This window comes from Phacochoerus africanus, chromosome 8 (genome assembly GCF_016906955.1).
Source record: "Phacochoerus africanus isolate WHEZ1 chromosome 8, ROS_Pafr_v1, whole genome shotgun sequence".
Taxonomy (NCBI): Eukaryota; Metazoa; Chordata; class Mammalia; order Artiodactyla; family Suidae; genus Phacochoerus; species Phacochoerus africanus.
Genome location: NC_062551.1, coordinates 60007635 through 60033064, shown reverse-complemented (window position 1 = coordinate 60033064; position 25430 = coordinate 60007635). Strand labels below are relative to the sequence as shown.

The 25430-nt window shown below is 40.6% G+C and overlaps 1 protein-coding gene across 1 annotated transcript in view; it reads left to right on the top strand.

The window, feature by feature from the left end:
- The first annotated feature begins 1765 nt into the window (after positions 1 to 1765).
- The window catches only part of NLRP13 (NLR family pyrin domain containing 13), a 40562-nt gene continuing 16897 nt past the window's right edge, over positions 1766 to 25430 (top strand). The window contains 4 exon segments of the mRNA XM_047791391.1: positions 1766 to 2066; positions 4233 to 4335; positions 7016 to 7185; positions 23743 to 25298. Coding sequence (XP_047647347.1) covers positions 1766 to 2066; positions 4233 to 4335; positions 7016 to 7185; positions 23743 to 25298 — 2130 coding nt within the window.

Sequence of the window (25430 nt, the reverse complement as noted above, 5' to 3'; positions counted from 1 at the left end):
GATGTTGTATGGAATGATTTTTAAAGGTATCAAACATGATTTAACACAAATAGAAACAGCAAGATGTCACCCCAGTCAAGTTAATGAACCCCCGTCACCTCCCACAGTTCACTGTGTGTGTGGTGAGAACACGTCAGGTTTCCTCCCTTAGCAAGTGTCAAGTACACAGAGAGTATTACTAATGCCGTGCCTCACGTACCTAGATGTTACTCATCTTGTAACAGAACCTTGTGAATCTTTGACCAGCATCTCCCCCTTGTTTCCCTCCCTCCCGCCCCAGCCCCTGGTTACACAGCTTTGACTGGAACCTTTCTTGGAAGTTCATTTTAATTTTTTTTCTTTTTTGGGCCACACCTACAGCATATGGAAGTTCCCAGGCTAGGGGTCTAATCGGAGCTGCAGCTGCAAGCTTACATGACAGCTCACAGCAGCACCGGATCCGAGTCTCGTCTGCGACCTACACCCCAGCTTGGCGCAACACTGGATCCTTAACCCACTGAGCGAGGCCAGGGATCGCCTGCGTCCTCATGGACACTAGTCAGGTTCATTTCTGCTGAGCCATGGTGGGAACTCCCTAGTTCATTTTAAAAGGACATTTTCACAGAACCTAGAATCTAGGTGGCAGGGTATTTTTTCTTCTTGACAGCCTTGTGAAGATGTCATTTGTTTTCACTTAAAAAAAAAACAGAATTGATGAACATACTGGCTTAGAGAATAAAATGAGGGTCACAATTCATAGTGTGTAGTAAATGCTTAAGATGGTGGATGCAGATAATTAATAAACTATAATAAGATAGAGGAGAGCTTTTCTCGAACCAAACAGAAGGCAATACCCTGGGAAACAGCTTCTCCGTAGCTCTGAGAGAATTGCTCCAAAGAGGTAATGGAGGAGCCTGTGTATATAAGGGTGTAGGCATCTTATATATGTGTGTATGTATGAAAATTAATTTATATGTATATACATACATGTACGTACATGTATATACATAAATATATGCATATATATTTTGGGGGCTGGGATTTTTTTTTTTTTGCCTAGTCAATCATCCATCTTTCTAAAAGACGACTGCTGATCTCAAGGAACAGGTATCTCAAGGTGACAACTTCAGTGTTTTGCTATGAATGGAAGGATAGAAGAATCTGGGGTCCTTGATATTCTTAGATATGCGTCTAACTGTCTAGGAGCCTGAGGCGAAAGCACAGAATGCGTCATCTGGTTTTCCCCATCCCAACCCCCCTGAGGGTGTGTTGTTGGTGTGACCACTGTTGGAGACCTAGCACTCAGTCTAACTGCATGTTCAGCTCCTCTCTTTTCTTCCATGGTTCAAGCAGGTGTACAGTGTATGTTTGACAAGCCCTGTGATAGTCTGTTCTAGTCAGCGTCAAGGTCAAACCAAATCGTGTATCTGCCAGAAGGACTTGCCCACACCTCAGTGTGGGAACGTTCCTTCATGGGTATTGCGGGTTCCCTTTCTTCAGCAGTGAGCACCTCACGTGTGCCCAGGGCGCTTCTAGGGACTGGTCCAGCCAAGGATGGATGTTCAGAGGGGATTGGCATTCTTGTGGGAGAGGAGGAGATGAAGAGCCTCCAAACACAGGAAGCAGGAGGGCTCTGAGAAGAAAATGAAGTGGGTAGATGAGAGGGTTTTGAAGGAGGGGACCATGATTCATGGTCTCAACTGTCTGTTTATTTTTTACAGGTCCTGTTACTGTCGTGGACCTAACGGTTCTTGAGTGAAGCTGGAAACGCTGCACGTTGGTCCAGATGAGTTCCTCTGCTGGCATCTCCATGGATGACACTTTCTTGGATAAATTCATGTCTTACCTGAAGGGCTTGGATCAGTATCAGCTGGAGGAATTTAAACTTTGCCTCCAGTCCCCACAGCTGATGCCTGAGAACTTCCCGAAGATCCCCTGGACAAACTTGAAAGCCGTTGGTCCCAGTAACCTATTCTGTCTGTTGAGTGACTACTTATCGGTACCACAGATACGGGATGTGACCCTCTGCATCTTTGAGAATATGAAGCTGATGTCACGATGTGAGGAGATAAGAGCAGAGATGAACGGTGAGTGGGATGCTGCCTGGAACTCATGGGAGCAGGGAAATTGTTAGAGGATTGTTACAGTGTCCTTGCAAGGTGCTGGTCTTCTTCCTAAGAATCTTCCTGATGGGCTATAAAAGTTTAAAGGTATAAAGGCTATCCAGGTTTGTACTCTTAGCATGGGAGGAGTTGGTGGTCAAAAGCAAGAAGAGGGTTTGAAAGATGCATGTTCAGTTCTGTTGAAAAACTGCTTTTGAAAGTGGGGATGTGACCCAGTGACATCGTTGGGTTTGAGCACAATAGGAATTTCATGTTGGCTTATGCATGATTTTTTTTCCCAAGAGGCAAATGCAAAGAAGAGAAGGACCATATGATACCACTTATATGTGGAATCTAAAATATGCACAAATGAACCTATCTGCAAAACAGAAACAGACTCATAAACCTAGAGAACAGATGTGTGGTTGCCAGGAGGGAGGGGGGAGGAAGTGGGATGGATGGGGAATTTCAAGTTAGTAGATGCAAACTGTTACATTTAGAATGAATAAGTAATGAGGTCCTACCTTACAGCATGGGGAACTATATCCAATCTCTTGGGGGTAGACCAATATACAAGGTACTACAAGAAAAAGATATGTATGCGTATGTATGAGTGGTCACTATTCTGTACAGCAGAAATGGCAACAACATTGTAAATCCACTATACTTAAAAACAAACAAACTGAAAAACAACCCTAGAACAAAACGAAACTGTACCCAGATGGAGCATTTATTTACTTATTGTAGTATTTATTGTAGCATTTCAGTAGGGATTTAGTGTACTAGTGATGTGTTGCAAAGCTAGTTAATAAGTGTAGAGTTGTGCTATCGTTTCAAATTATAGTCGGTTACAGTGTTGTGCCAATTTCTGCTGTGCAGCATAGCGACCCAGTCATTCGTATACACACATTCTTGTTCTCGTGTGAGGTCCTGCTGTACGGCACAGGGACGTGTAGCCAATCTCTTGGGATAGAACTTGATGATGGAAAATGAAGTGAGGAAAAGAATGTGCTGCCATTTTCATGTTTCTAGCTTTTAAAAATGTGTCACGGACCGTGGTGCAGATTCAATCCCTGGCTGGGAAACTTCTATAAGCTGCAGGTGCCCCCCCCCCCAAATTTCATGGATATCATTTCCTATTAAAAAAACTCAATTGGTTTTTAGTATGCATCTTGGCCTACTGCAGTGAATTTTAGGAATGCATAGGCTGTTTTGTGGCAGAAGTAACTGCCTCTGAGACCTGTGGAGAATAATGTTCGTTGGTGCCTGTTACAAACCAGGCACTGATCCTAACGTTTTCTGTGCCTTGGTGTTTATTTTTCACACTCTGCCAAGAAGGAGGTTCTCTTATTCCTGTTTTACAGACAATGAAAGGGAGGCACAAAACTCAAGTAAATTGTCTGAGAGCTGGAATGTGAACTCAGGCAGTGGGTCCCCAGGGCTCTGAGTTTGTCAGTATGTTACTTCTCATGCCTCCACATGGAGGGTATGGGTTCTAAGGAGTGGCAGTGGGAGGTGGCAACCTTAAGTCTTGGCAAACCTTTGGGCGTGGGAGGTTTGGAGTCCTGGAAACTCAGGCTTTGTACATCGTCGGGTGGGTGGGGGAGGGGACGGGGACTTGCTGTCTCTGCCTCTCCCAGCTCTACCTCCTCTGCCACCTCCTCATCATAAATCCCTTGCAGAACCCTGTCTGGAGCAGGGAGATGTTGAGCAGAGAGCTAGGGAATGGGATCCAGAATCGATAAACCCTGTTCCTGCTTGGCAATCACAGAGGGAGATATTTGTGCCAAGGAGAATGCCAGTAAAGGAAGGATTTCCTTCCTGGCCACTGGTCCAAGCTGGCATTGTCAACACCCTGTGTGGATCAGCACCACATGACCCCTTTGCCCAGTGCTTCCCTGGTTTCCTCCTAGCCCTCTAAGGGCGGGGTGCTGGCAAAGGATACCTCCTAAGCAGGAGGACGTCCTCTACCACACCCCGCCCACCAGCAATGTGGGACAGCCCCCAAAAGGGTCCAGGGGACAGCCCAGAACAACTGACATTACTTCAGCTACGTCTTCTAGGAAACACAGCACAGTGACGGTGTCTGTGTGGGAACGCTGCTTTGGCAGAGGGCTTTGTGAGTGAAATTGTACATCCACCTGTTTACAGGCACAAGTGTGCTGTCTTTGGTGGACGACGGGTTTAAGAGCTCAGGTTCTTATGTCAGACCTGGATTCAAAGACGGGGTCTACCTCACCAACTGTAACCCTGGGCAAATGACATACCACTGGGCCCTATTTTCTCTTTCCCCCCCAAATGTTTATTCTTTTTATTTATTTTAAAGAGCTCTGTAAGTTTATGGTAGAGTATTATTATTCCTGTTATCTTTAATCTTATTGGAGTATACTTGACTTACGAGTGTGTTGTGTTAGTTTCAGGTGTACAGCAAAGTGACTCAATTACACATATATCCATTCCTTTTCAGATTTTTCCCCCCCAAAGATTGTTACATGGTATTGAGTAGATTTCCTTGTGCTATATAATAGGTTCTTCTTAGTTAGCTATTTTGTATATAGAAGTGTATGTATATTAATCCCAATTTGCCAATTTATCCCCTCCCCAACGTTTCCTCTTTGGTAACCATCAGGTTGGTTTTGAAATCTTTTGAGTCTCTTTCTGTTTTGTGAAAAAGTTCTTTTGTATCATTTTTATTAGCTTCCACATATTAGTGATCTCATATGATATTTTTTTCTGTCCGACTTCGCTTCATATGATACTCTTTAGCTCAATCCATGTTGTTGAAAATGGCATTATTTCCTTTTTTAAGGCTGAGTAATATTCCGTTGTATAGAGATTGCTCAAACTAAGTATAGATCTATCATATGATCCAGCAATCCCATTTCCAGGATTATATCTGGAGAAAACTGTAATTTGAAAAGATGCATGCACCCCAGTGTTCACTGCAGCACTGTTTACAGTAGCCAAGACATAGAAGCGACTTAAATGTCCATCAACAGAGGCAAAGATAAAGAAGATGTGGTACATTGTCTTTTAAAGTCAGAGTTTATTTATAGTGTTGTGCAAATTTATGCTGTATAGCAAAGTGACCCAGTCATACATATATATGCATTCTTTTTCTCATACTATCTTCATGTTCTAGCACAAGAGATGGGATATAGTTCACTGTGCTGTACAGTAGGATCTCATTACTTATCCATTCTAAATGTAATAGCACCTACCAACCCCAAACGCCCTGTCCACCCCACTCCCTCCCACCTTCTTTTTGGCAACCACAAGTCTGTTCTGTCTGTTTTTGTTTTGCAGATAGGATCATTTGTGCCATATTTTAGATTCCACATATAAGCGATAGCATATGGTATTTGTCTCTTTCTTTCTGACTTACTTCACTTAGTATGAGAATATGTTTGCAGCCATATTGCTGAAAATGACATTATTTCATTCTTTTTTATGGCTGAGTAGTATTCCATTGTGTGTAAGTACACTATGTGTATGCAGTTCTTTTAAAAATATTTTTTGTTATAGTTGATTTACAATATTCTGTCGATTTCTGCTGTATAGAAAAGTGACACAGTCATACATATACATACATTGTTTTTCTCACATTATCCTCTATCATGTTCATTCCAAAGTGACTAGATACACTTCCCTGTGCTATGTAGTAGTGTCTCATTGCAACCATGTTGCTGCAAATGGCATTATTTTGTTCTTTTTTATGGCTGAGTAATATTCCCTTGTGTATATATACCACATCTTTTAAAAATTTTTAAAAATTACTCAATGAATTTTTACATTTATAGTTGTACAACGATAATCACAACCAAATTTTGTACCATTTCCACCCCAAACCCCCAGTGTGTGTCCCCCCCCCAACCTATCTCATTTTATACCACGTCTCTTTAATCCATTCATCTTTTGATGGAGGTTTAGGTTGTCTCCATGTCTTGGCTATTGTGAATAGTGCTGCAGTGAACATAGGGGTGCATATATCTTTTCCAATGGAAGTTTTGTCCAAATATGTGCCCACAAGTGGGATTTCTGGGTCATGTGGTAGTTCTATATTTCGTTTTCTAAGGTACCTCCCTGCTGTTTTCCACAGTGGTTGTACCAGCTTTCATTTCCCCCCCAACACCAACTTTTCTCCACCCCCTCTCAGCATTTGTTATTTGCAGAGTTGTGAGTGATGGCCATGCTGACCAGCGTGAGGTGGTACCTAAACAGAGGTATAGTTGATGCACCATATTTGTATAAGTTTTAGGCGTATGACATAGTGATTCCCAATCTTTAAAGTTTCTATTTCTTTTATAGTGTTTATAAAATGAGCTACATCTGCTTTAGATCCAAAGCCTTTATGATACGGTGCATTGAAGGTGATAGATACAGTGGAGAGGATAATGTGGACAGGGGCTGCCTAACATGTGTGGTGTAGGAATCAGGTGCAGGGTCAGTTAGGACCCTCAGGCACTGTGGAGGGGCTGAGATGAGAACAAAGATTCAGAGGTGAGGGAGTGAACCAAGTGGTTATCATGGGGGGAGAAGAGCATTCCGGGCTATTTGGGGCACGAGCTGGATCCACAGCCCAGAGGAGGGATGTGTGTTTTTTTTCCCCCACAGCTGCTCCTGTGGTATATGGAAATTCCCAGGTAAAGAGTCCAATCAGGGCTGCAGCTACAGCCCATGAGACACCACATCAGAGCCACATCTGCGACCTACACGGCAGCTTACTCCTTAGGCGGTAGATCCTTAACCCACGGAACAAGGCCAGGAATTGAGCCTGAATCCTCATGGACATGATGTCAGGTGCTTAACCCATGGAGTCCCAACAGGAACTCCAGGGATGCACTTTTCATGGGTGCTATGGCCTCGGCAAAGTAGCATGTTTCCAAATGGGGGTGTATGAGGCTTTAGGGTATGATTTCCTACGTCTCTTCAAGTCAAACTTGTCAGCGAAATGGTTCTCCTGAGAATGTGCATCATGGTGGAGCTGTTTTCACCCTGGGCATCTCACGATCCCACCACCGATGTTTGGTTTCAGAGAGCACACAAGCGTTGGGGCTCCAGGATCCAGGCCAAGAAGAACCTGAGGTTCCAGAAGAAGAAACAGGTTTGGGTACCCCCTTACAGTGATCACAGACCAGTGGCTTGACCGAGCATCCATTTAATGGGTTCCACATCTACCACCTCCTCTGAAATTGTCTTCAGTGGTCCAGGGGATCCAGACATGGAAGCATCTTTAGGGGATCACTGTTGAGCCCACTGCACGTGCCTTTTGGGGGAACCATTTTCTGTTTTTAAGTTGATAATTGCTCTCTTTTGGGTTTAACTACCTCTGCGACTACTGGTACATCATTCCTCAATTGTTGGGGAAGTATAATACCATCCAGTGTATCGAGAAATCGATCATCTCCCTTGTCATTATTTCTAGACAGTTTCCAGAAGCCCCACATCCTTCTCCAGTCTGTACGGGTTGCCACGTAGCTGCTGACCCGGGACCCTATTTAACCTTAAATTCCATTGTCTACTCAGAAATGTTACCTCTCTCTTTTCCCCATAGATTCCACGTCTGTCTGTCTCATCACTGTTTCAGGAGACCTGTTCTGTAATAGCTGCTTGAGAAATGTCAACAGGACATAATATTTTTGAGAGCTTGCTTGATGGAAAATTTGTCTAGTGCACCATTTAAAAATTGTTATTTATTACAGTTAATTTAAATGTGCCAATTTCTGCTGTACAGCAGAGTGACCTAGTCACACACATACCATACATTGTCTTTCTTATATTACCGTCCATCATGGTTGATCCCAAAAGACTGGACATAGTTCCCTGTGATACATAGTAGGACCTCATTGCTTATCCATTCTAAATATAACAGTTGGCAACTAGCAACCCAAACTCAGAGTCCATTCCACTCCCTCCCACTTCCCTCTTGGCAACCACAACTGTGTTCTCTGTGTTTGAGTCTGTGTCTGTTCTTAAGGTAGGTTCATCTGTGCCATATTTTAGATTCTACATATAAGTGATAGCATAGGGTATTTGTCTTTCTCTTTCTGATTTACTTCACTTAGTATGAGATCTCTAGCTGCATTCATGTTGCTGCAAATGGCATTATTTCATTCTTTTTGATGGTTGAGTAGTATTCCATTGTATGTATGTACCACATCTTAATACATTCATCTGTTGATGGACATTGAGGTTGTTTCCATGTCCTGGCTATTGTGAAAAGTGCTGCAGTGAGCATAGGGGTATGTGTATATTTTTGAATTACAGTTGTGTTGGGCTCTATGCCCGGGAGTGGGATTGCTGTATAATATGGTGGTTCTATATTTAGTTTTTTGAGGTACCTCCATACTGTTGTCCATAGTGGTTGTACCAATTTACATTCCCACCAACTGTGAGGGGGGGTAATCCTTTCTTCACACCCTCTCCAGCATTTTTTATTTATTGACTTGTTAATGATGGCCCTTCTGACTGGTGTGAGGTGGTACCTCATTGTAGTTTTGATTTGAATTTCTCTAATTGGTGATGTTGAGCATTTTTTCATGTGCCTTCTGGCCATCTTTATGTTTTCTTTGGATAAAAGTCTACTTAGGTCTTCTCATTTTTATTTATTTATTTACTATTATTATTATTTTTTGCCATTTCTTTGGCCACTCCTGCAGCATATGGAGGTTCCCAGGCTAGGGGTCGAATTGGAGCTGCAGCCTCCCACCTACACCAGAGCCATGCAACACGGGATCCAAGCTGAGTCTGCGACCTACACCACAGCTCACGGCAACGCCGGATCCTTAACCCACTGAGCAAGGCCAGGGATCAAACCTGCAACCTCATGGTTCCTAGTCGGATTCATTAACCACTGAGCCACGATGGGAACTCCTCATTTTTAGATTGGACTTTTTTTTTCTCTCATTGAGTTGTATGAGCTGTTTGTGTATTTTGGAGATTAGGCCTTTGTCTTTTGCATCATTTGCAAAGATTTTCTCTTGTGGGTTGTCTTTTTGTTTTTATGCTTTCCTTTGCTGTACAAAAGCTTTTGAGTTAAATTAGGTCCCATGGGTTTATTTTTGTTTTTATTGTTACTAATCTAGGTGGTGGATCAAACAAGATGTTGCTGTGATTTAGGTCAAAGAGTGTTCTGCCTTTGTTTTCCTGTGGGAGTTTTACAGTATCTGGCCTTATTTTTATGTCTTTAATCCATTTTGAGTTTATTTTTGCATATGGTTTTAGGGAGTGTTCTAATTTGATTCTTTGACCTGTAGCTGTCCAGTTTTCTGAACACCACTTATTGAAGAGAAGATCTTTCTTCTACTGTGTGTCCTTGCCTCCTTTGTCATAGATTGGTTGACTGTAGGTGTCTTGGGTTTATTTCTGGGCTTTTTATTCTGTTCCACTGATGCATATTTCTTTTTTCTTTCCTTTTTTCTTTTTGCTGGCAGTTCCATACTCTTGTGATGACTGTAGCTTTGTAGTATAGTCTGAAGACAAGGAGCCTGATTCCTCCATTTTTGTTTTTCTTTTTCAATATTGCTTTGGCTGTTAGGGGTCTTTTATGTTTCCATGCAAATTTTAAAATATCCTGTTCTAGTTCTATGAAGAATGTCCTTGGTAATTTGATAGGGATTGCATTGAACCTGTAGGTTGCCTTGGGTGCTATTGTCATTTGACTATGTTGATTCTTCCAATCCAAGAGCATGTGTATATTTCTATCTGTTTGTGTCCTCTGATTTCTTTCATCAGCATCTTATAGTTTTCCGAGTACAGCTCTTTGGTCTCTTTCTGTATTTTTAACGATGTTTTAATTGAATTATAGTTCATTTATAAGGTCGTGATAATTTCTGCTGTACAGCAGAGTGACCCAGTCATACATATGCATACGTATATTCTCTCTGATTATTTTCCCACGTAGATTATCACAGAATACTGGGTAGAGTTCTCTGTGCTCTACAGCAGGTCCCCATTGGCAGTCATTCCATATATCTCAGTGAGCATATGCCAATCCCAAACCCATAGTCCATCCCTCCCACCATAAGTTTTTTGAAGTCTGTGAATCTATCTTCTGCAAATAAGTTGATTGGTATCATTTTTTTAGACTCCAAATATAGGTGATATATGAGGTTTGTCTTTCATGGTCTAACTTCACGTATTGTGATAGTTTCTAGGTCCATCCATGTTGCTGCAGAGGGCATGACTTCATTCTTTTTTATGACTGAGTAATATTCCAGCAGTATTGTAAATAGTGCATCAGTGAACACTGTGGTTAACGTATCTTTTCAAATTAGGGTTTTCTCTGGATGGATGCCCAGGAGTGGGGTTGCTGAATCATAGGGTAGTTGTATTTTTAGTTTTCTGAGGACACTCCATTCTGTTTTCTATAGCGGTTGCACCAATGTACTTTCTTCCCACCAACACTGTAGGAGGGTTCCCTTTTCTCCACTTTACAGCATTTGTTATTTGTAGACTTTTTGATGATGGCTATTCTGGCTGGTATAAGGTGGTACCTTTATAGTAGTTTTTATTTGCATTTCTCTAATAATTAGTGATGTTGAGTATCTTTTCATGTGTTTTTAGGCCATCATATGTTTTCTTTAGAGAAATATCTATTTAGATCTTCTGCCCATTTTTAAAAATTGGGTTGTTTGGGTTTTTTTTTTTTTTGATATTGAGCTGCAGGTGGTGTTTGTATATTTTGGAGATGAATCCTTTGATGGTTGCTTCATTTGCAAATACTTTTTCCTCTTCTGTGGGTCGTCCTTTTTTAGACTTTCCTTTCCTGTGCAAAAATTTTTAAGTTTAATTAGGTCCCATGTGTTTATTTTTGTTTTTATTGTCATTACTCTAGGAGGTGGATCTGAGAAGATAGTGCTGAGGTTTATGTCAGAGTGTTTGGCCTATGTTTTCCTCTAAGACTTTTATAGTATACAGTCTTGTATTTAGGTCTTTAATCCATTTTGAGTTTATTTTTGTGTATGGTGTTAGAGAATGTTTTAATTTCATTCTCTTAGATGTAGCTGTTCAATTTTCCCAGCACTATGTATACAATGGAGAAAAGACTGTCTCTTCAATATTCTTGCCTCCTTTGTCGTAGATTAATTGACTGTATGTGGGTTTATTTCTGGGCTGTCTATCCTGTTGCATGGTCTATATTTCTGTTTCTGTGCCAGTACCATATTGTTTAATGACTGTAGCTTTGTAGTATTGTCTGAGGTCAGGGACCCTGATTCCTGCAGCTCCACTTTTCTTTAACAGGCTTGTTTTGGCTATTCAGAATCTATTGTATTTCCATACAAATTAAAAAAATTTTTGATCTAATGCTGTGAAAAATGCCACTGGTAGTTAGATAGGGATTGCACTGAATCTGTAGATTGCCTTGGGTAGTCTAGTCATTTTGACAGTATTGATGTTTCTAATCCAAGAACGTGGTATATCTTTCCATCTGTTTTTATCATCTTTGATTTCTTTAATAAGCATCTTACAGTTTTCAGAGTACAGTTCCTTTGTCTCTTTAGGTGGCTTACTCTTAGATATTTTATTTTTTTATATGATGGTAAGTGGGATTGTTTTACTAATTTCTTTCTGATTTTTTATTGTTAGTATGTAGAGAGGCAACCAATTTCTGTGTATTAATTTTGTATCCTGCAGCTTGATCAAGCTGATGGATGAGCTCTAGCAGTTTTTTGGTAGGGTCTGGAGGATTCTCTAGGTCGATTATCATTCCATTTGTGCACAGTGTTTTTCTTCTTTCTTTCCAATTTGGATTCTTTTTATTTCCTTTTCTCTGATTGCCCTGGTTAGGACTTCGAAAACTATGTTGAACAGAAGTGGCAAGAGAAGACATCCTTGTCTTGTTCATGATCTTAGTGGAAATACTTTCAATTTTTCACCACTGAGAATGATGTTAGCTGTGGGTTGTCATATATGGTTTTTATTATGTGGAGGTAGGCTCTCTCTGTGCTTACTTTCTGGAGGGTTTTATTTTTAATCAGAAGTGGGTGTTGGGTTTAGTCAAAAGCTTTTTCTGCATCTTTTGAGACGATATTATTTTTACTCTGTTTGTTAATGTGGTGTATCACATTGATTGATTCGCAAATATTGAGAAATTCTTGCATCCCTGGGATAAATCCCACTTGATCATGGCGTATGATCCTTTTCATGTATTGATGGATTTGGTTTGCTTGTATTTTGTTGAGGATTTTTGCATCTATGTTCATCAGTGATATTGGCCTATAATTTTCTTTTTTTTGTGGGTTTTTTTTTGGTCTGATTTTGGTATCAGGGTGATGGTGGCCTTATAGAATGAGTTTGGGAGTGTCCCTTCCTCTGAAATTTTTTTGGAATAGTTTCAGAAGGATAGGTGTTAACTCTTTCCAATTTTTTTTTGGTTTGTTTTTTAGGGTCGCAAGTGTGGCATATGGAAATTCCTGGGCTAGGGATCAAATCAGAGATATAGCCGCCAGCCTATACCACAGCCACAGAAACACCAAATCCAAGCTGTGTCTGTGACCTACACCACAGCTCACAGCAATGCTGGATCCTTAACGCACTGACTGAGGCTATGTCCTCATGGATGCTAGTCGACCTGGTTACCCCTGAGCCACAATTGGAACTTCCCTACATTTTTGATATAATTAGCTTGTGAAGCTATCTCATCCTGGACTTTTGTTTGTTGGAAGTTTTAAAATCACAGTTTCAATTTTGGTACTTGTGATTGGTCCACTCATTTTTTTTTTTTCCTGTTTCTTAATGGTTTAGTGTCAGAAAGTTGTACCTTTCTAAGAATCCATTTCTTTGAAGCTGTTCATTTTATTAGCATATAGTTGATTGTAGTCTCTCTTATGATCCTTTGTATTTCTGTGATGTCCACTGTAACTTCTCCCTTTTCCCTTCTCATTTTATGGAGTCTTTTATTTCTTGGAGTCTGGCTAGGGGTTTATCAATGTTGTTGATCATTCAAAGAATCAGCTTTTAGTTTGACTCATCTTTTCTATTGTTTTCCTCTTTTGTATTTCATTTATTTATGCTCTCATCTTTATAATTTCTTTCCTTTCTGCTAACTTTGGGTTTTGTTTGTTCTTTCTCTATTTGCTTGAGGTGTAAGTTTACATTGTTTATTTGAGATTTTTCTTGTTTCCAGAGGTATGGTTATATTGCTATAAACGTCCCTCTTAGAACTGCTTTTGGTGCAAGAATTTTGGTTTGCTGCATCTTTGTTGTTATTGGCTTCTAGGTATTTTTAAATTTCCTCTTTGATTTCTTCAGTGATCCCTTGGTTGTTTAGTCGCATGTTGTTTATTCTCCATGTGCTCCACAGTTTTTCTTTCTTTCTTTTTCTTTTCAGGGTTGCACCTATGGCGTATGGAAGTTCCCAGGCTAGAGGTTGAATGGGAGCTACAGATGATGGCCTGTGCTACAGCAATGCAAGATCCAAGCCGCATCTGTGACCTACACCACAGTTCACAGCAATGCCACTGAGTGAGGTCAGCAATTGGACCCTCAGCCTCGTGGTTACTAGTTGGATTTGTTTCTGCTGCACCACAATAGGAATTGATACTTTTTGTTTCTTATTGTTGATTTCTAGTCTTAGAGCATTGTGGTTGGAAAAGATGCTTGATATGATTTCAATTTTTTAAAAATTTACTGAGGCTTTATTTGTGGCCTAGATTGTGATCTATGCTGGAGAATGTTCCATCTGCACTTGAGAAGAAGGTGTATTCTGTTGTTTTTGGATGGAATATTCTATAAATACCTCAAGTTCATCTGGTCTAATGCATCATTTAAGGCCTGTGTTTCCTTCTTGATTTTCTGTCTGAATGATCTGTCCATTGCTGTACATGGACAGTTCTAAGAGGGAAGTTTATAGCAGTACAACCCTACCTCAGGAAACAAGAAAAATCTCAATAAACAATGTTAAATCCCTCCACTGTTACTGTGTTGTCAGTTTATCCTTTTAAGGCTGTTAGCATTTGCCTTATATGTTGACACGCTCCTATGTTGGGTGCATATATATTTATAATTTTTATATCTTCTTCTTGGGTTGATCTTTTTGATTATTATGTAATGATCTTCTTTGTCTTTTGTGACATTCTTTATTTTAAGGTCTGTTTTGCCTGATGTGAGTGTGATTAGAGGCAGCTGTGTGCCTAGGAGGACTTTAGGCATTCTGTTTGCTGATGGGTGGGGCTGTGTTCCCACCCTGTTTGTTTTTTTGGTTTGGGACTTCTCAGCGATGATGGGAACTGCCAGATTTTTCCAAAATGGAAGCTTCCAGGGGAGCTCATGCCCATGAATAGCCCTGGGACTTCTGCCTCCAATGTCCTGCCCCTACAATGAGCCACAACTGACCATTGCTTTCCTGTGATACTTTTCTAGACCTAAAGATAGGTCTGAGCCCAAATTCTTATGGGGTCCCTGCTTTGCCCTGAGATCCAGCTCACATGGAATCTTGTGTGTGCCCTCCGAGAGTGGAGTCTTTGTTTCCACTCCTGTGGAGCTCCAGTGCACACACCCCATGGGCCTTCAATGCTAAATGCTCTGAGGGTTAATCTTCCAAATCCCAGACCCCTGGGCTGGGGAACCTGATATAGGGTTAGGAACTCTGACTCCTGTGGAAGAGGCTGTGTGATAGTTATTTTCCAGTCTGCAGGTCACCCACCCAGTGGTATGGGGTTACTTATATTATGAAAGCACCTCTCATACCTTCTTGATGTGGCTGCTGTATCTTTGGGTGTAGGATATCTTTTTTGAAAGTTTCCAGTCTATTTTATTGATAATTGTTCAATGGTTAGTTGTAATTTGGGTGTTTTTGTGAAAGCATGTGAGCTTAAGTCCTTGTAGTCTACCGTCTTGGCCCAATCCCTGTTCTTTTGTTTCTTGAGATTGGTTTATTTCTAGGTGTTTCATTCTTTTTGCTGTGATGAAAAATGGGATGGCTTCCCAAATTTCTCTTTCTGATTTTTCATTGTTACTATAGAGAAGTGCAGTTGATTTCTGTGTATTGATACTGTATCTTGAAACTCTACCAAATTCATTGATGAGATTTAACAGTTTTCTGGTAGAGTCTTTAGGATTTTCCCTGTATAGTATCATGTCATCTGAAAACAATGATGATTCTTGCTTTCCAATTTGGATTTCTTTTATTTATTTTTCTTCTCTGATTGCCATGGATAGGACTTCTAAAATTATGTTGAATAACAGTGGTTGAGGTGGACATCCTTGTCTTACTCCTGATACTACTGGAAATGGCTTTCAGTTTTTCACCGTTGAGAATGATGTTACCTGTGGGTTTGTCATATATGTCCTTTTATTATGTTGAGGAAGGTTCCCTCTATGCCAACTTTCTGAAGGGTTTTTATTTTTGTCCTCAGAAATGGGTGTTGAATTGTGTAAAAAAACAAAAACAAAAAAACCCCGCCTTCTGACATCTATTGACATAATCATAGGTTTTTTATTTTTCAGTTTATTGATGTGTATGTAGCACACAATATCCATGGAAGGATATTTAGGTAGTGCATCTTTTGATGAATGACTTAGTTGCAATATTTCAGTCTGAGGATTCTTCTCCCTCAATAGTTTGGGTGTTCCAATGTCCTCCAGTGTACACTGTGGGTTAATTAGATGCCATTAAAATTCTTACATTGTTTTTACCTGTTACCCTATCAACTCCTTTGAGGTCCTCCATCTCAATGTTCTAAAATAGCATGGTGCGAGTAGGTTTCGGGACCCTCTTAAGTGGGTTGAGTATGAAGTAGGACCTTTACATATCACAACCTCTGTCCTTCTGCTCTCAAGTTTTCTTTGACCAAAGTATCTCTTTGACCATTTCTATGTTCTTTCTCTGAAACTATAATTGTGTGTTGTGTTTCCTCGAATTAACATTTAATTTTTTCCCATGCTTCCATCTTTATCATTAGAAAGATTATGTCAACTTGATGTTTTAGTTAAATGAAGCATATTATATTAATAGTGCTTTAAATATTAAAACTGTTTTAAGTCCATTTCTCCTTAATGGTATGGTTTTCAGTAGATGAAATATCACCTTAAATATTTAGTATAACTTTTAGAGCAGCTTTTGGTTTCCTGAGTTCCTTGGTCAGAGTAAAAGAATCAGACAGTATAGATGGTAAAACATGTTTAAATAAATTCAAAGATTTTTGAAAAAATGTTATTTTTATTGATTTATTTTTATTATATATATATAATTTTCTACTGTACAGCATGCTGACCCAGTTACACATACATGTATACATTCTTTTTTCTCACATGTTCCATCATAATTGACTAGACAGAGTTCCCAGTGCTACACAGCAGGATCCCATTGCTAATCCATCCTGAAGGCAACATTCTGCATCTATTTACCCCAAGCTCCCAGTCCCTCCCACTCCCTCCCCTCCTGCTTTAGCAACCACAAGTCTATTCTCCAAGTCCATGATTTTCTTTTCTGTGGAAAGGTTCAATTGTGCCATATGTTAGATTCCAGATATAAGTGATATCATATGGTATTTGTCTTTCTCTTTCTGACTTACTTCACTTAGAATGAGAGTCTCTAGTTCTATCCAGGTGGCTGCAAATGGCATTACTTTGTTCTTTTTAATGGCTGAGTAGTATTCCATTGTGTATATATACCACATCTTCCTGATCCAGTCATCTGTCAGTGGACATTTGGGTTGATTCCATGTCTTGGCTATTGTGAATAGAACTGCAATGAACATGTGGGTGCGTGTGTCTTTTTTTTTTTTTTTGCCTTTTCTTGAGCTGCTCCTGTGGCATATGGAGGTTCCCAGGCTAGGGGTCTAATCAGAACTGTAGCCACCGGCCTACGCCAGAGCCACAGCAATGTGGGATCCAAGCCATGTCTGTGAACCACACCACAGCTTATGGCAATGCCAGATCCTTAACCCACCAAGCAAGGCCAGGGATGGAACCCATAGCCTCATGGTTCCTAGTCAGATTCGTTAACCACTGCACCATGACAGGAACTCCTCATGTGTCATTTTTTAAGGAAAGTTTTGTCCGTATATATTCCCAAGAGTGGGATTGCTGGGTCATATGGTAGTTCTGTGTATAATTTTCTAAGGCACCTCCATACTGTTCTTCATAGTGGTTGTACCAGCTTACATTCCCACCGACAGTGCAGGAGCGTTCCCTTTTCTCCACAACCCCTCCAGCATTTGTTATTTGTAGACTTATTAATGATGGCTGTTGTGACTGGTGTGAGGTGGTATCTGATAGTAGTTTTGATTTGCATTTCTCTAATAATCAGTGATGTTGAATATCTTTTCATGTGTTTTTTGGCCATCTGTATGTCTTCTTTGGAGAATTGTCTGTTCAGATCTTCTGCCCATTTTTCGATGGGGTTGTTTTTTTTTTTTTCGGTATTGAGCTGTAGATGGTGTTAATAAATTTTGGAGATGAATCCCTTGTCAGTTGATTCATTTGCAAATATTTTTTCCCATTCTGTGGGTTGTCTTTTTGTTTTGTTTAGGGTTTCCTTTGCTGTGCAGAAACTTTTAAGTTTTATTTGGTCCCATTTGTTAATTTTTGTTTTTACTGTCATTACTCTAAGAGATGGATCTGAGAAGATGTTGCTGTCATTTATGTCGGAGAGTTCTTGGCCTATGTTTTCCTCTAAGATTTTTATAGTATCTGGTCTTATATCTAGGTCTTTAATCCATTTTGAGTTGATTTTTGTGTATGGTGTTAGGGAGTGTTCTAATTTCATTCTTTTCCATGTGGCTGTCCAGTTTTCCCAGCACCACTTATTGAACAAGCTGTCTTTTCTCCATTGCACATTCTTGCCTCCTTTGCAGTAGATTAGTACTGTAGGTACGTGGGTTTAATTCTGGGCTTTATATCCTGTTCCACTGATCTGTATGTCTGTCTTTGTGCCAGTACTGTACGCTTTTGATGATTGTTGCTTCATAGTATAGTCTGAAGTCAGGGAGCCTGATTGCACCAGCTCCATTTTTCTTTTCAGGATGTCTTTGGCTATTCTGGGTCTTTTGTGGTTCCAAACAAATTTTAAAATACTTTCTTCGAGTTCTGTGAAAAATGTGCTTGGTAATTTGATAGGGATTGCACTGAATCTGTAGATTGCCTTAGGGAGTATAGTCATTTTGATAATATTGACTCTTCCAATCCACGAGCATAGTATGTCTTTCCATCTATTTGTGTCATCTCTGATTTCTTTCATCAGTGTCTTATGGTTTTCAGAGTACAGGTCTTTTGTCTCTTTGGGTAGGTTTACTCCTAGCTATTTTATTCTTTTGGATGTGATGGTAAACGAGATTGCTTCCCTAATTTCTCTTTCTGATCTTTCATTGCCAGTGTATAGAAATGCTGTTGATTTCTGCGTATTAATTTTGTATCCTGCGACTTTGCCAAATTCATTGATGAGCTCTAACAGTTTCCTGGTAGAGTCTTTAGGATTCTCTAGGTATAGTATCATGTCATCTGCAAATAGTGATAGCTTTACTTCTTCCTTTCTGATTTAGATTCCTTTTATGTCTTTTACTTCTCTGATTCCTGTGGCTAGGACTTCCAAAACTATGTTGAAGAGTAGTGGCAAGAGCAGACATCCTTGTCTTGTTCCTGATCTCAGCAGGAATTCTTTCAGCTTTTCACCATTGAGAATGATGTTTGCTGTGGGTTTGTCATATATGGCCTTTATCATGTTGAGGTAGGTTCCCATTATGCCCACTTTCTGAAGGGTCTTTATCAGAAATGGGTGTTGGATTTTGCCAAAGGCTTTTTCTGCATCTATGGAGAGGATCATATGGTTTTTATTCTTCAGTTTGTTAATGTGGTGTATCACACTGATGGATTTGTGGATATTGAAAAACCCTTGCATCCCTGGGATAAATCCCGCTTGATCATGACATACAATCCTTTTAATGTATTGTTGGATGTGCATCGCTAGTATTTTGTTGAGGATTTTTGCATTGATGTTCATCAGTGAAATTGGCCTGTAGTTTTCTTTTTTTGTGGTATCTTTGTCTGGTTTTGGTATCAAGGTGATGGTGGCCTCATAGAATGAGTTTGGGAGTGTCCCTTCCTCTGCAATTTTTGAAATAGTTTCAGAAGGATAAGCATTAGCAGCTCTTCTCTAAATGTTTGATAGAATTCACCTGTGAAGCCGTCTGGTCCTGGACTTTTGTTTGCTGGAAGTTTTTAAATCACAGTTTCAATTTCAGTTCTTGTGATGGGTCCATTCATCTTTTCTATTTCATCTTGGTTTAGTCTTGGAAGATTGTTCTTTTCTAAGAATTTGTCCATTTCTTCTAGGTTTTCCATTTTATTGGTATATAGTTGCATATAGTAGTCTCTTAGGATCTTTTGTATTTGTGTGGTGTCCATTGTTATTTCTGCTTTTTCATTGCCAATTTCATTGATTTGAGTCCTCTCTCTTTTTTGCTGGGTAAGTCTGGCTAGGGGTTTATCAATTTTGTTGATCTTTTCAAAGAACCAGATTTTCATTTCATTGATCTTTTCTATGGTTTTCTTTGTTTCTATTTCATTGATTTCTGCTCTGATCTTTATGATTTCTTTCCTTCTACTAACTTTAGGTCTTGTCTGGTCTTCTGTCTCGAGCTGCTTCAGATGTATTTTAGCTTGTTTGTTTGAGCTTTTTCTTGTTTCCTGCGGTGGGCTTGTATTGCTATAAACTTTCCTCTTAGAACGGCTTTTGCTGCATCCCATAGGTTTTGGAGTGTCGTATCTTCGTTGTCATTTGCTGCTAGGTATTATTTAATTTCCTCTTTGATTTCTTCAGTGATCCATTGGCTGTTTAGTCTCCATGTGTTTGTGTTTTTTGCAGTTTTTTTCTTGTTGATTTCCAGTCATGTGGCATTGTAGTCAGAAACAATGCTTGATATGACTTCAATTTTCTTAAAGTTACCTAGGTTTGATGTATAGCCCAGAATGTGATCAATCTTAGAGAATGTTCCATGTGCACTTGAGAAGAATATGTGTTCTGTTGCTTTTGGATGGAATGTCCTATAAATATCTATTAAATCCATGTGGTTTAATGATTCATTCAGGGCCTGTGTTTCCTTATTGATTTTCTGTCTGATCTGTCCATTGCTGTAAGTGGGGTGTTAAAGTCCCCCACTATTATTGTGTTATTGTTGATTTGTCCTTTTAGCTTGTTAGCAGTTGCCTTATATATTGTGGTGAACCTATGTTGGGTGCGTAGATATTTAAAATTGTTATTTCATCTTCTTGGATTGATCCTTTGATCATTATGTAATGTCCTTCTTTGTCCCTTAAAACATTCTTCATTTTAACGTCTATTTTGTCTGATATGAGTATTGCTATTCCAGCTTTCTTTTGATTCCTATTTGCCTGGAGTTTTTCCTTCCATCCTCTCACTTTCAGTTTTGCATGTGTCCCTATAAGTGAAATGAGTCTCTTGAAGACAACATATATATGGGTCTTATTTTTGTATCCATTCAGCCAGTCTCTGTCTTTTGGTTGGGGCATTTCATCCATTAACATTTAATGTAATTATTGATATGTATGTTCTTATTACCATATTAGTTGCTTTGGATTTGGTTTTGTTGCTCTTTTTTCTTCTTCTCTTGTTCTCTTCTCTTGTGGTTTGATGACTATCTTTAGTGTTGCACTTGAGTTGATTTTTCTTATTTGTGCATCAATTGTAGATTTGGTTTGCAGTTACTCTGAAGTTTTAAATGAGTCTATATATATATATATATATGAGATTGTTTTAAGTTGTTAGTCTCTTAATTGCAAGTGCATCTCCAGTGTCCTGCATTTGTACCCTCCTCACGATTTCTGATTTTGGTGGCATAATTGTGTATGGATGATTTCGTATCTTTACTGTATGTATATCTTTACTGGTGAGTCTTGTCATTTGTGGTATTTGTGTTTGCTATTGCAGCCTTTTATTTTCTGCCTAGAGAAGTTCCTTTAGTATTTGTTGTAAAGCTGGTTTACTGTTGCTGAATTCTCTTAGCTTTTGCTTATTTGTTAAGCTTTTGATTTCTCCTTCAAATCTGAATGAAGGCCTTGCTGGGTAGAGTAATCTTGGTTGGAGGTTTCATCCTTTCTTCACATTAAGTATATCATGCCACTCCCTTCTGGCCTGGAGAATTTCTGCTGAAAAATCTGCCAATAACCTTATCAGGGTTCCCTTGTATGTTACTTGTTTCTTTTCCTTAGCTGCTTTCAGTATTTTCTCTTTGTCTTTAATTTTGGTCAGTTTGATTAATATGTGTCTTGGTATATTCCTCCTTGGGTTTTTTGTATGGTACTCATTGTGGTTCCTGGATTTGAATGAGGGGTTCCTTTCCTGTGTTAGGGAAGTTTCCGGCTATTATCTCTTTGAATATTTTTTCTGTCTCCTTCTCTCTCTCTTCTCCTCTGGCACCCCTATAATACAGATGTTGGTGCATTTAATATTGTCCTAGAGTTCTCTGAGACCATCTTCATTTGTTTTCAATCTTTTTTCTCTTTTCTGTTCCACATCTGTGATTTCCACTAATCTGTCCTCCACCTCGCTTATTCGTTCTTCTGTTAACTGAAATAAAAAATTGACTGGAAGCAGCTATTGTATTTTGCATCTCTTCTTGTTTAAGTTTTATATCTTGTATCTCTTTGGTCAGTGTTTGCTGTAAGTTATCCATCTTTGCCTCCAGTTTATTTCCAATGTCTTGCGTCATCTTCAGATTAACAGTCTAAAGTCTTTTTCCTGGAGACTGAGAATCTCCTGATCACTTAGCTATTTTTCTGGGGTTTTTTCTTTCTCCCTCATCTGAGTTATATTTCTCTGTCTTTTTATTTTGATAGGTTTTTGGTGTGGTGACCTTTTTACAGATAATAGAGTTGTAGCCTCTCTTACTTCTTGTGTGCCCCCCTTGTGGCTGAAGTCGGTATGGGGGCTTGCTGTAGGCTTCCTGATGGGAGGGACTAATGCCTGCCCACTGGTAGGTGGAGCTGATTCCTGTCCCTCTGGTGGGTGGGGCTTTGTCTCTGGGTGAGAGTAGAGGTGGCTGTGTGCCTGGTGGGTGTTTAGGCAGCCTGTTTACTGAGGGGCGGGGCTGTGATCCCACCTGGATTGTTTTTTGTCCTGGGGCTTCTCAGCGCTGATGGGTGGGGCCAGATTTTCCCAAAATGACCACCTCCAGAGAAAGGCATGCTGATGAATGTTCCTAAGAGCTTTGCTTCCAATGTCCTTCTCTACAACAAGCCACATTCACCCCTGTTTTCCCAGGAGGTCCTCCAAGAACTGAAGTCAGGTCTGACCCAGATTGACATGGAGACTTTGCTTTGCCCTGGGACCCAGTGCATGTGAAAGTCTGTGTGCGCCTTTTAAGGAAGGGGTCTCCGTTTTCCCCAGTCTCGTGGAGCTCCTGCACACAAGCCCCACTGACCTTCAATGCCAGATGCTCCAGGGGCTCTTTCTCCCAATGCCAGATCCCCATGCATGGGGACTTGATGTGGGCCTCAAAACTCTTACTCCTGTAGGTGAATATCTGTGATACAGTTACTTTCCAGGCTTTGGGGCTTCCCACCTAGGAGGGATGGGGTTGCTTATATCTCATAATCACCCCCCTGCCTCTTGATGTGGTCTCCTCTTTGTCTTCTGGAGTAGGATATCTTTTTGAAAGTTTCCGGTCCATTTGGTTGAGGATTGTTAAGCATTTGTTTGTAATTTTGTTGTCTTTATGAGAGAAGTTGAGCTACAGTCCTTCTGTTCTGCCATCTTAATCCCATTTCCAAGGATCTTCTTGAAGAAGAAATCTCTCCATCCCTAGGAAATATGCTGCCTCCATCTCTTCTTTGTCTGTGTCTCTTCTGACATTCCCAAGGGTGTAGACCAAGCAGTGACACTGCCCCAGGGCTCAAGGTTCTGCGAGGCAGCTCTTTGCTTTCTTTCTAGCACCAAAATCCACTCTCCAAAGAGCAGTGAGAATGGATTTTAAAAATTAGTTACTTACTTAGTTATTTATTCCTTAAAGTACAGTTGGTTAACAATGTTTTGCCAATTTCTGCTGTACAGCAAAGTGACACAGTCATACTATGACCTTTTTGAAATGTGAACTGTGGGTTAGCATCTTTTGATCTTTAGAGCAGAGATGACCATGATCTTGCCCCTCCCTTATGGCTGGGTTCACCCCCCACCCTGTGATCTAGAATGTTCTCATTTGGGTCTGAGGTTATTTGGATCAGCTTTTCACTCTGCATGAAAGAGTCTTGTCCTACATCTAGGACTGAGTTCTTCTCATGATTGAGGTGTCACCTCTTAGGCAGAGCCCTCTATCATCCCTTCCCCTTAAGAGGGCATTCTCAATCCATTCTGTCACCCTAGGTTTTTTATTCTTGCATATCATCAAGCTATTTAATTTTTTTAAAGTTTCTTTGATGTACAGTTGATTGACAATGTAGTGATAATCTCTGCTGTACCACCAAGTGATTCAGTCCTGCATGTAGACATAGCCATTCTCTTTCAGATTCTTTCCCCCATAGCTGTTTCACTTCTCTGCTTTCCTCCACCACCTCACCCCAACAATTCCAAAACAAAGACCCTTGAAGGCAGAGATTGTCAATCTTTGCTCAAGGCTTGATGTTGGTACTTTACTGAGTAACTCCTAAAGCTAACCTTCGTTATGACCCTTGTTTTGTTCTGTTTTGCCTCACATCTCTGTCTTAGCCCACAGGAGAAAGTACAGAGAGAGGATGAAGGATAAAATACTGCTGATGTGGGACAGTATCCCTTGGCCCGAAGGCCACATCTATCTCCGTCACATGACCGAGCAGGAGCACGAAGAGCTGAGGAGCCTACTGTATCCTAACAGGACTGGAGCCCAGCCCGAGACCATCATCTTGGGGGGCAGAGCAGGGGTTGGGAAGACCATCCTGGCCATGAAAGTCGTGCTGCATTGGGCAGAGGGCTCTCTCTTTCAGCACAGATTCTCCTATGTTTTCTATATCAGCTGCCACAAGCTTCAAAGAATGAGGGACACCACCTTTGTTGGCCTGCTTTCCCAGGACTGGCCCGACTCTCAGATCCCCCTCACCGAGTTGATCAATCATTCTGAAAGACTCCTGTTCATCGTTGACGGCTTTGAGGAAAGTGCTGTGTCCTCCACCCTGGAGAGGAGCCCACCCTGTTCAGACTGGTATACGCCACTCCCAGGGGACAGACTCATCCTCCACTTGCTGAAGAAGGAGTTGGCGCCCCAGGCTACCTTACTGATAACAGCCCGTGACACTCAGATTGCCTATCTTAAAAAGTTGTTACCGAACCCATACTTCATCTTCATCTCAGGCTTCACAGAGGAAGACCGGGGGGAGTACTTCATCAGGTTCTTTGGTGACCAAGACAAAGCTAATGCAATCTTGAGATGGCTAAGACAAAATGAAACTCTCTTTGATTGGTGTTCTGCCCCCCTGGTCTGCTGGACTGTCTGTTCCAGCCTGATGTGGCAGATGACAAGAAATCCTTCTTTCGAGATGAGCACCCAGACCGTGACCAGTATCTATGCCTATTTTTTTTCCCAATTGTTCACAACAGCAGAGGTGAATTTGTCGGATCAGAGCTGGCCAGAGCAGTGGAGAGCCCTCTGCTCTCTGGCTGCAGAAGGAATGTGGTGCTTGAATTCTGTATTTGCGAAAGAGGTCCTGGAACACTGCCATCTGGAGGCCTCTTTTATTGATTATCTCTTGAGGTTGAATATTCTTCAAAAGGTCATTGACTGTGAGGGCTGCATCGCTTTCACTCACCAAAGTTTCCAGATGTTTTTTGGGGCCATGTTCTATCTGCTCCGGGGGACAGAAGGATCTGTTGGTGGACTTCCAAAGTTTGACGAGATAAAGGTGTTCATAAATGGTGTCTTCACTGACACCAACCTGTACTGGCATCAGATAGCGCTTTTTCTCTTTGGTCTTTTCAAAAGAGACTTAGCACGAGAACTAGAAGTTAGTCTACACTGTGAAATGTCTCCCAGGGTAATATATGCATTATTAGATTGGACGGAAGCGTTGGCTGTGGATAATCCTGCCTACATCCATTTCGAGTTCCTTCAGTTTTTTCAGTGCTTGCATGAGATGCAGGATGAAAACCTTGTGCAGAAGGTTTTGAATCGCCTCCTTGAAGCTGATATTGACATCGATAAGAATGAGGGACTCCATGCTTCGTCCTTATGCCTGAAGCACTGTCCAAAGTTAACTAAGCTGAGGCTCTCCATCAGCAGTCCCATTCCTCAAGTGCAAAGTCAGCGGTGAGTCATGGAAAAACCATCCCTTCCCTAACTCTCTCATCCTCAAGGCACTGCCCAAGATCTTCTACCAAAAAACCGGTGGTTCGTAGTTGTTGTGTTATTGATGGTTATGATAGAC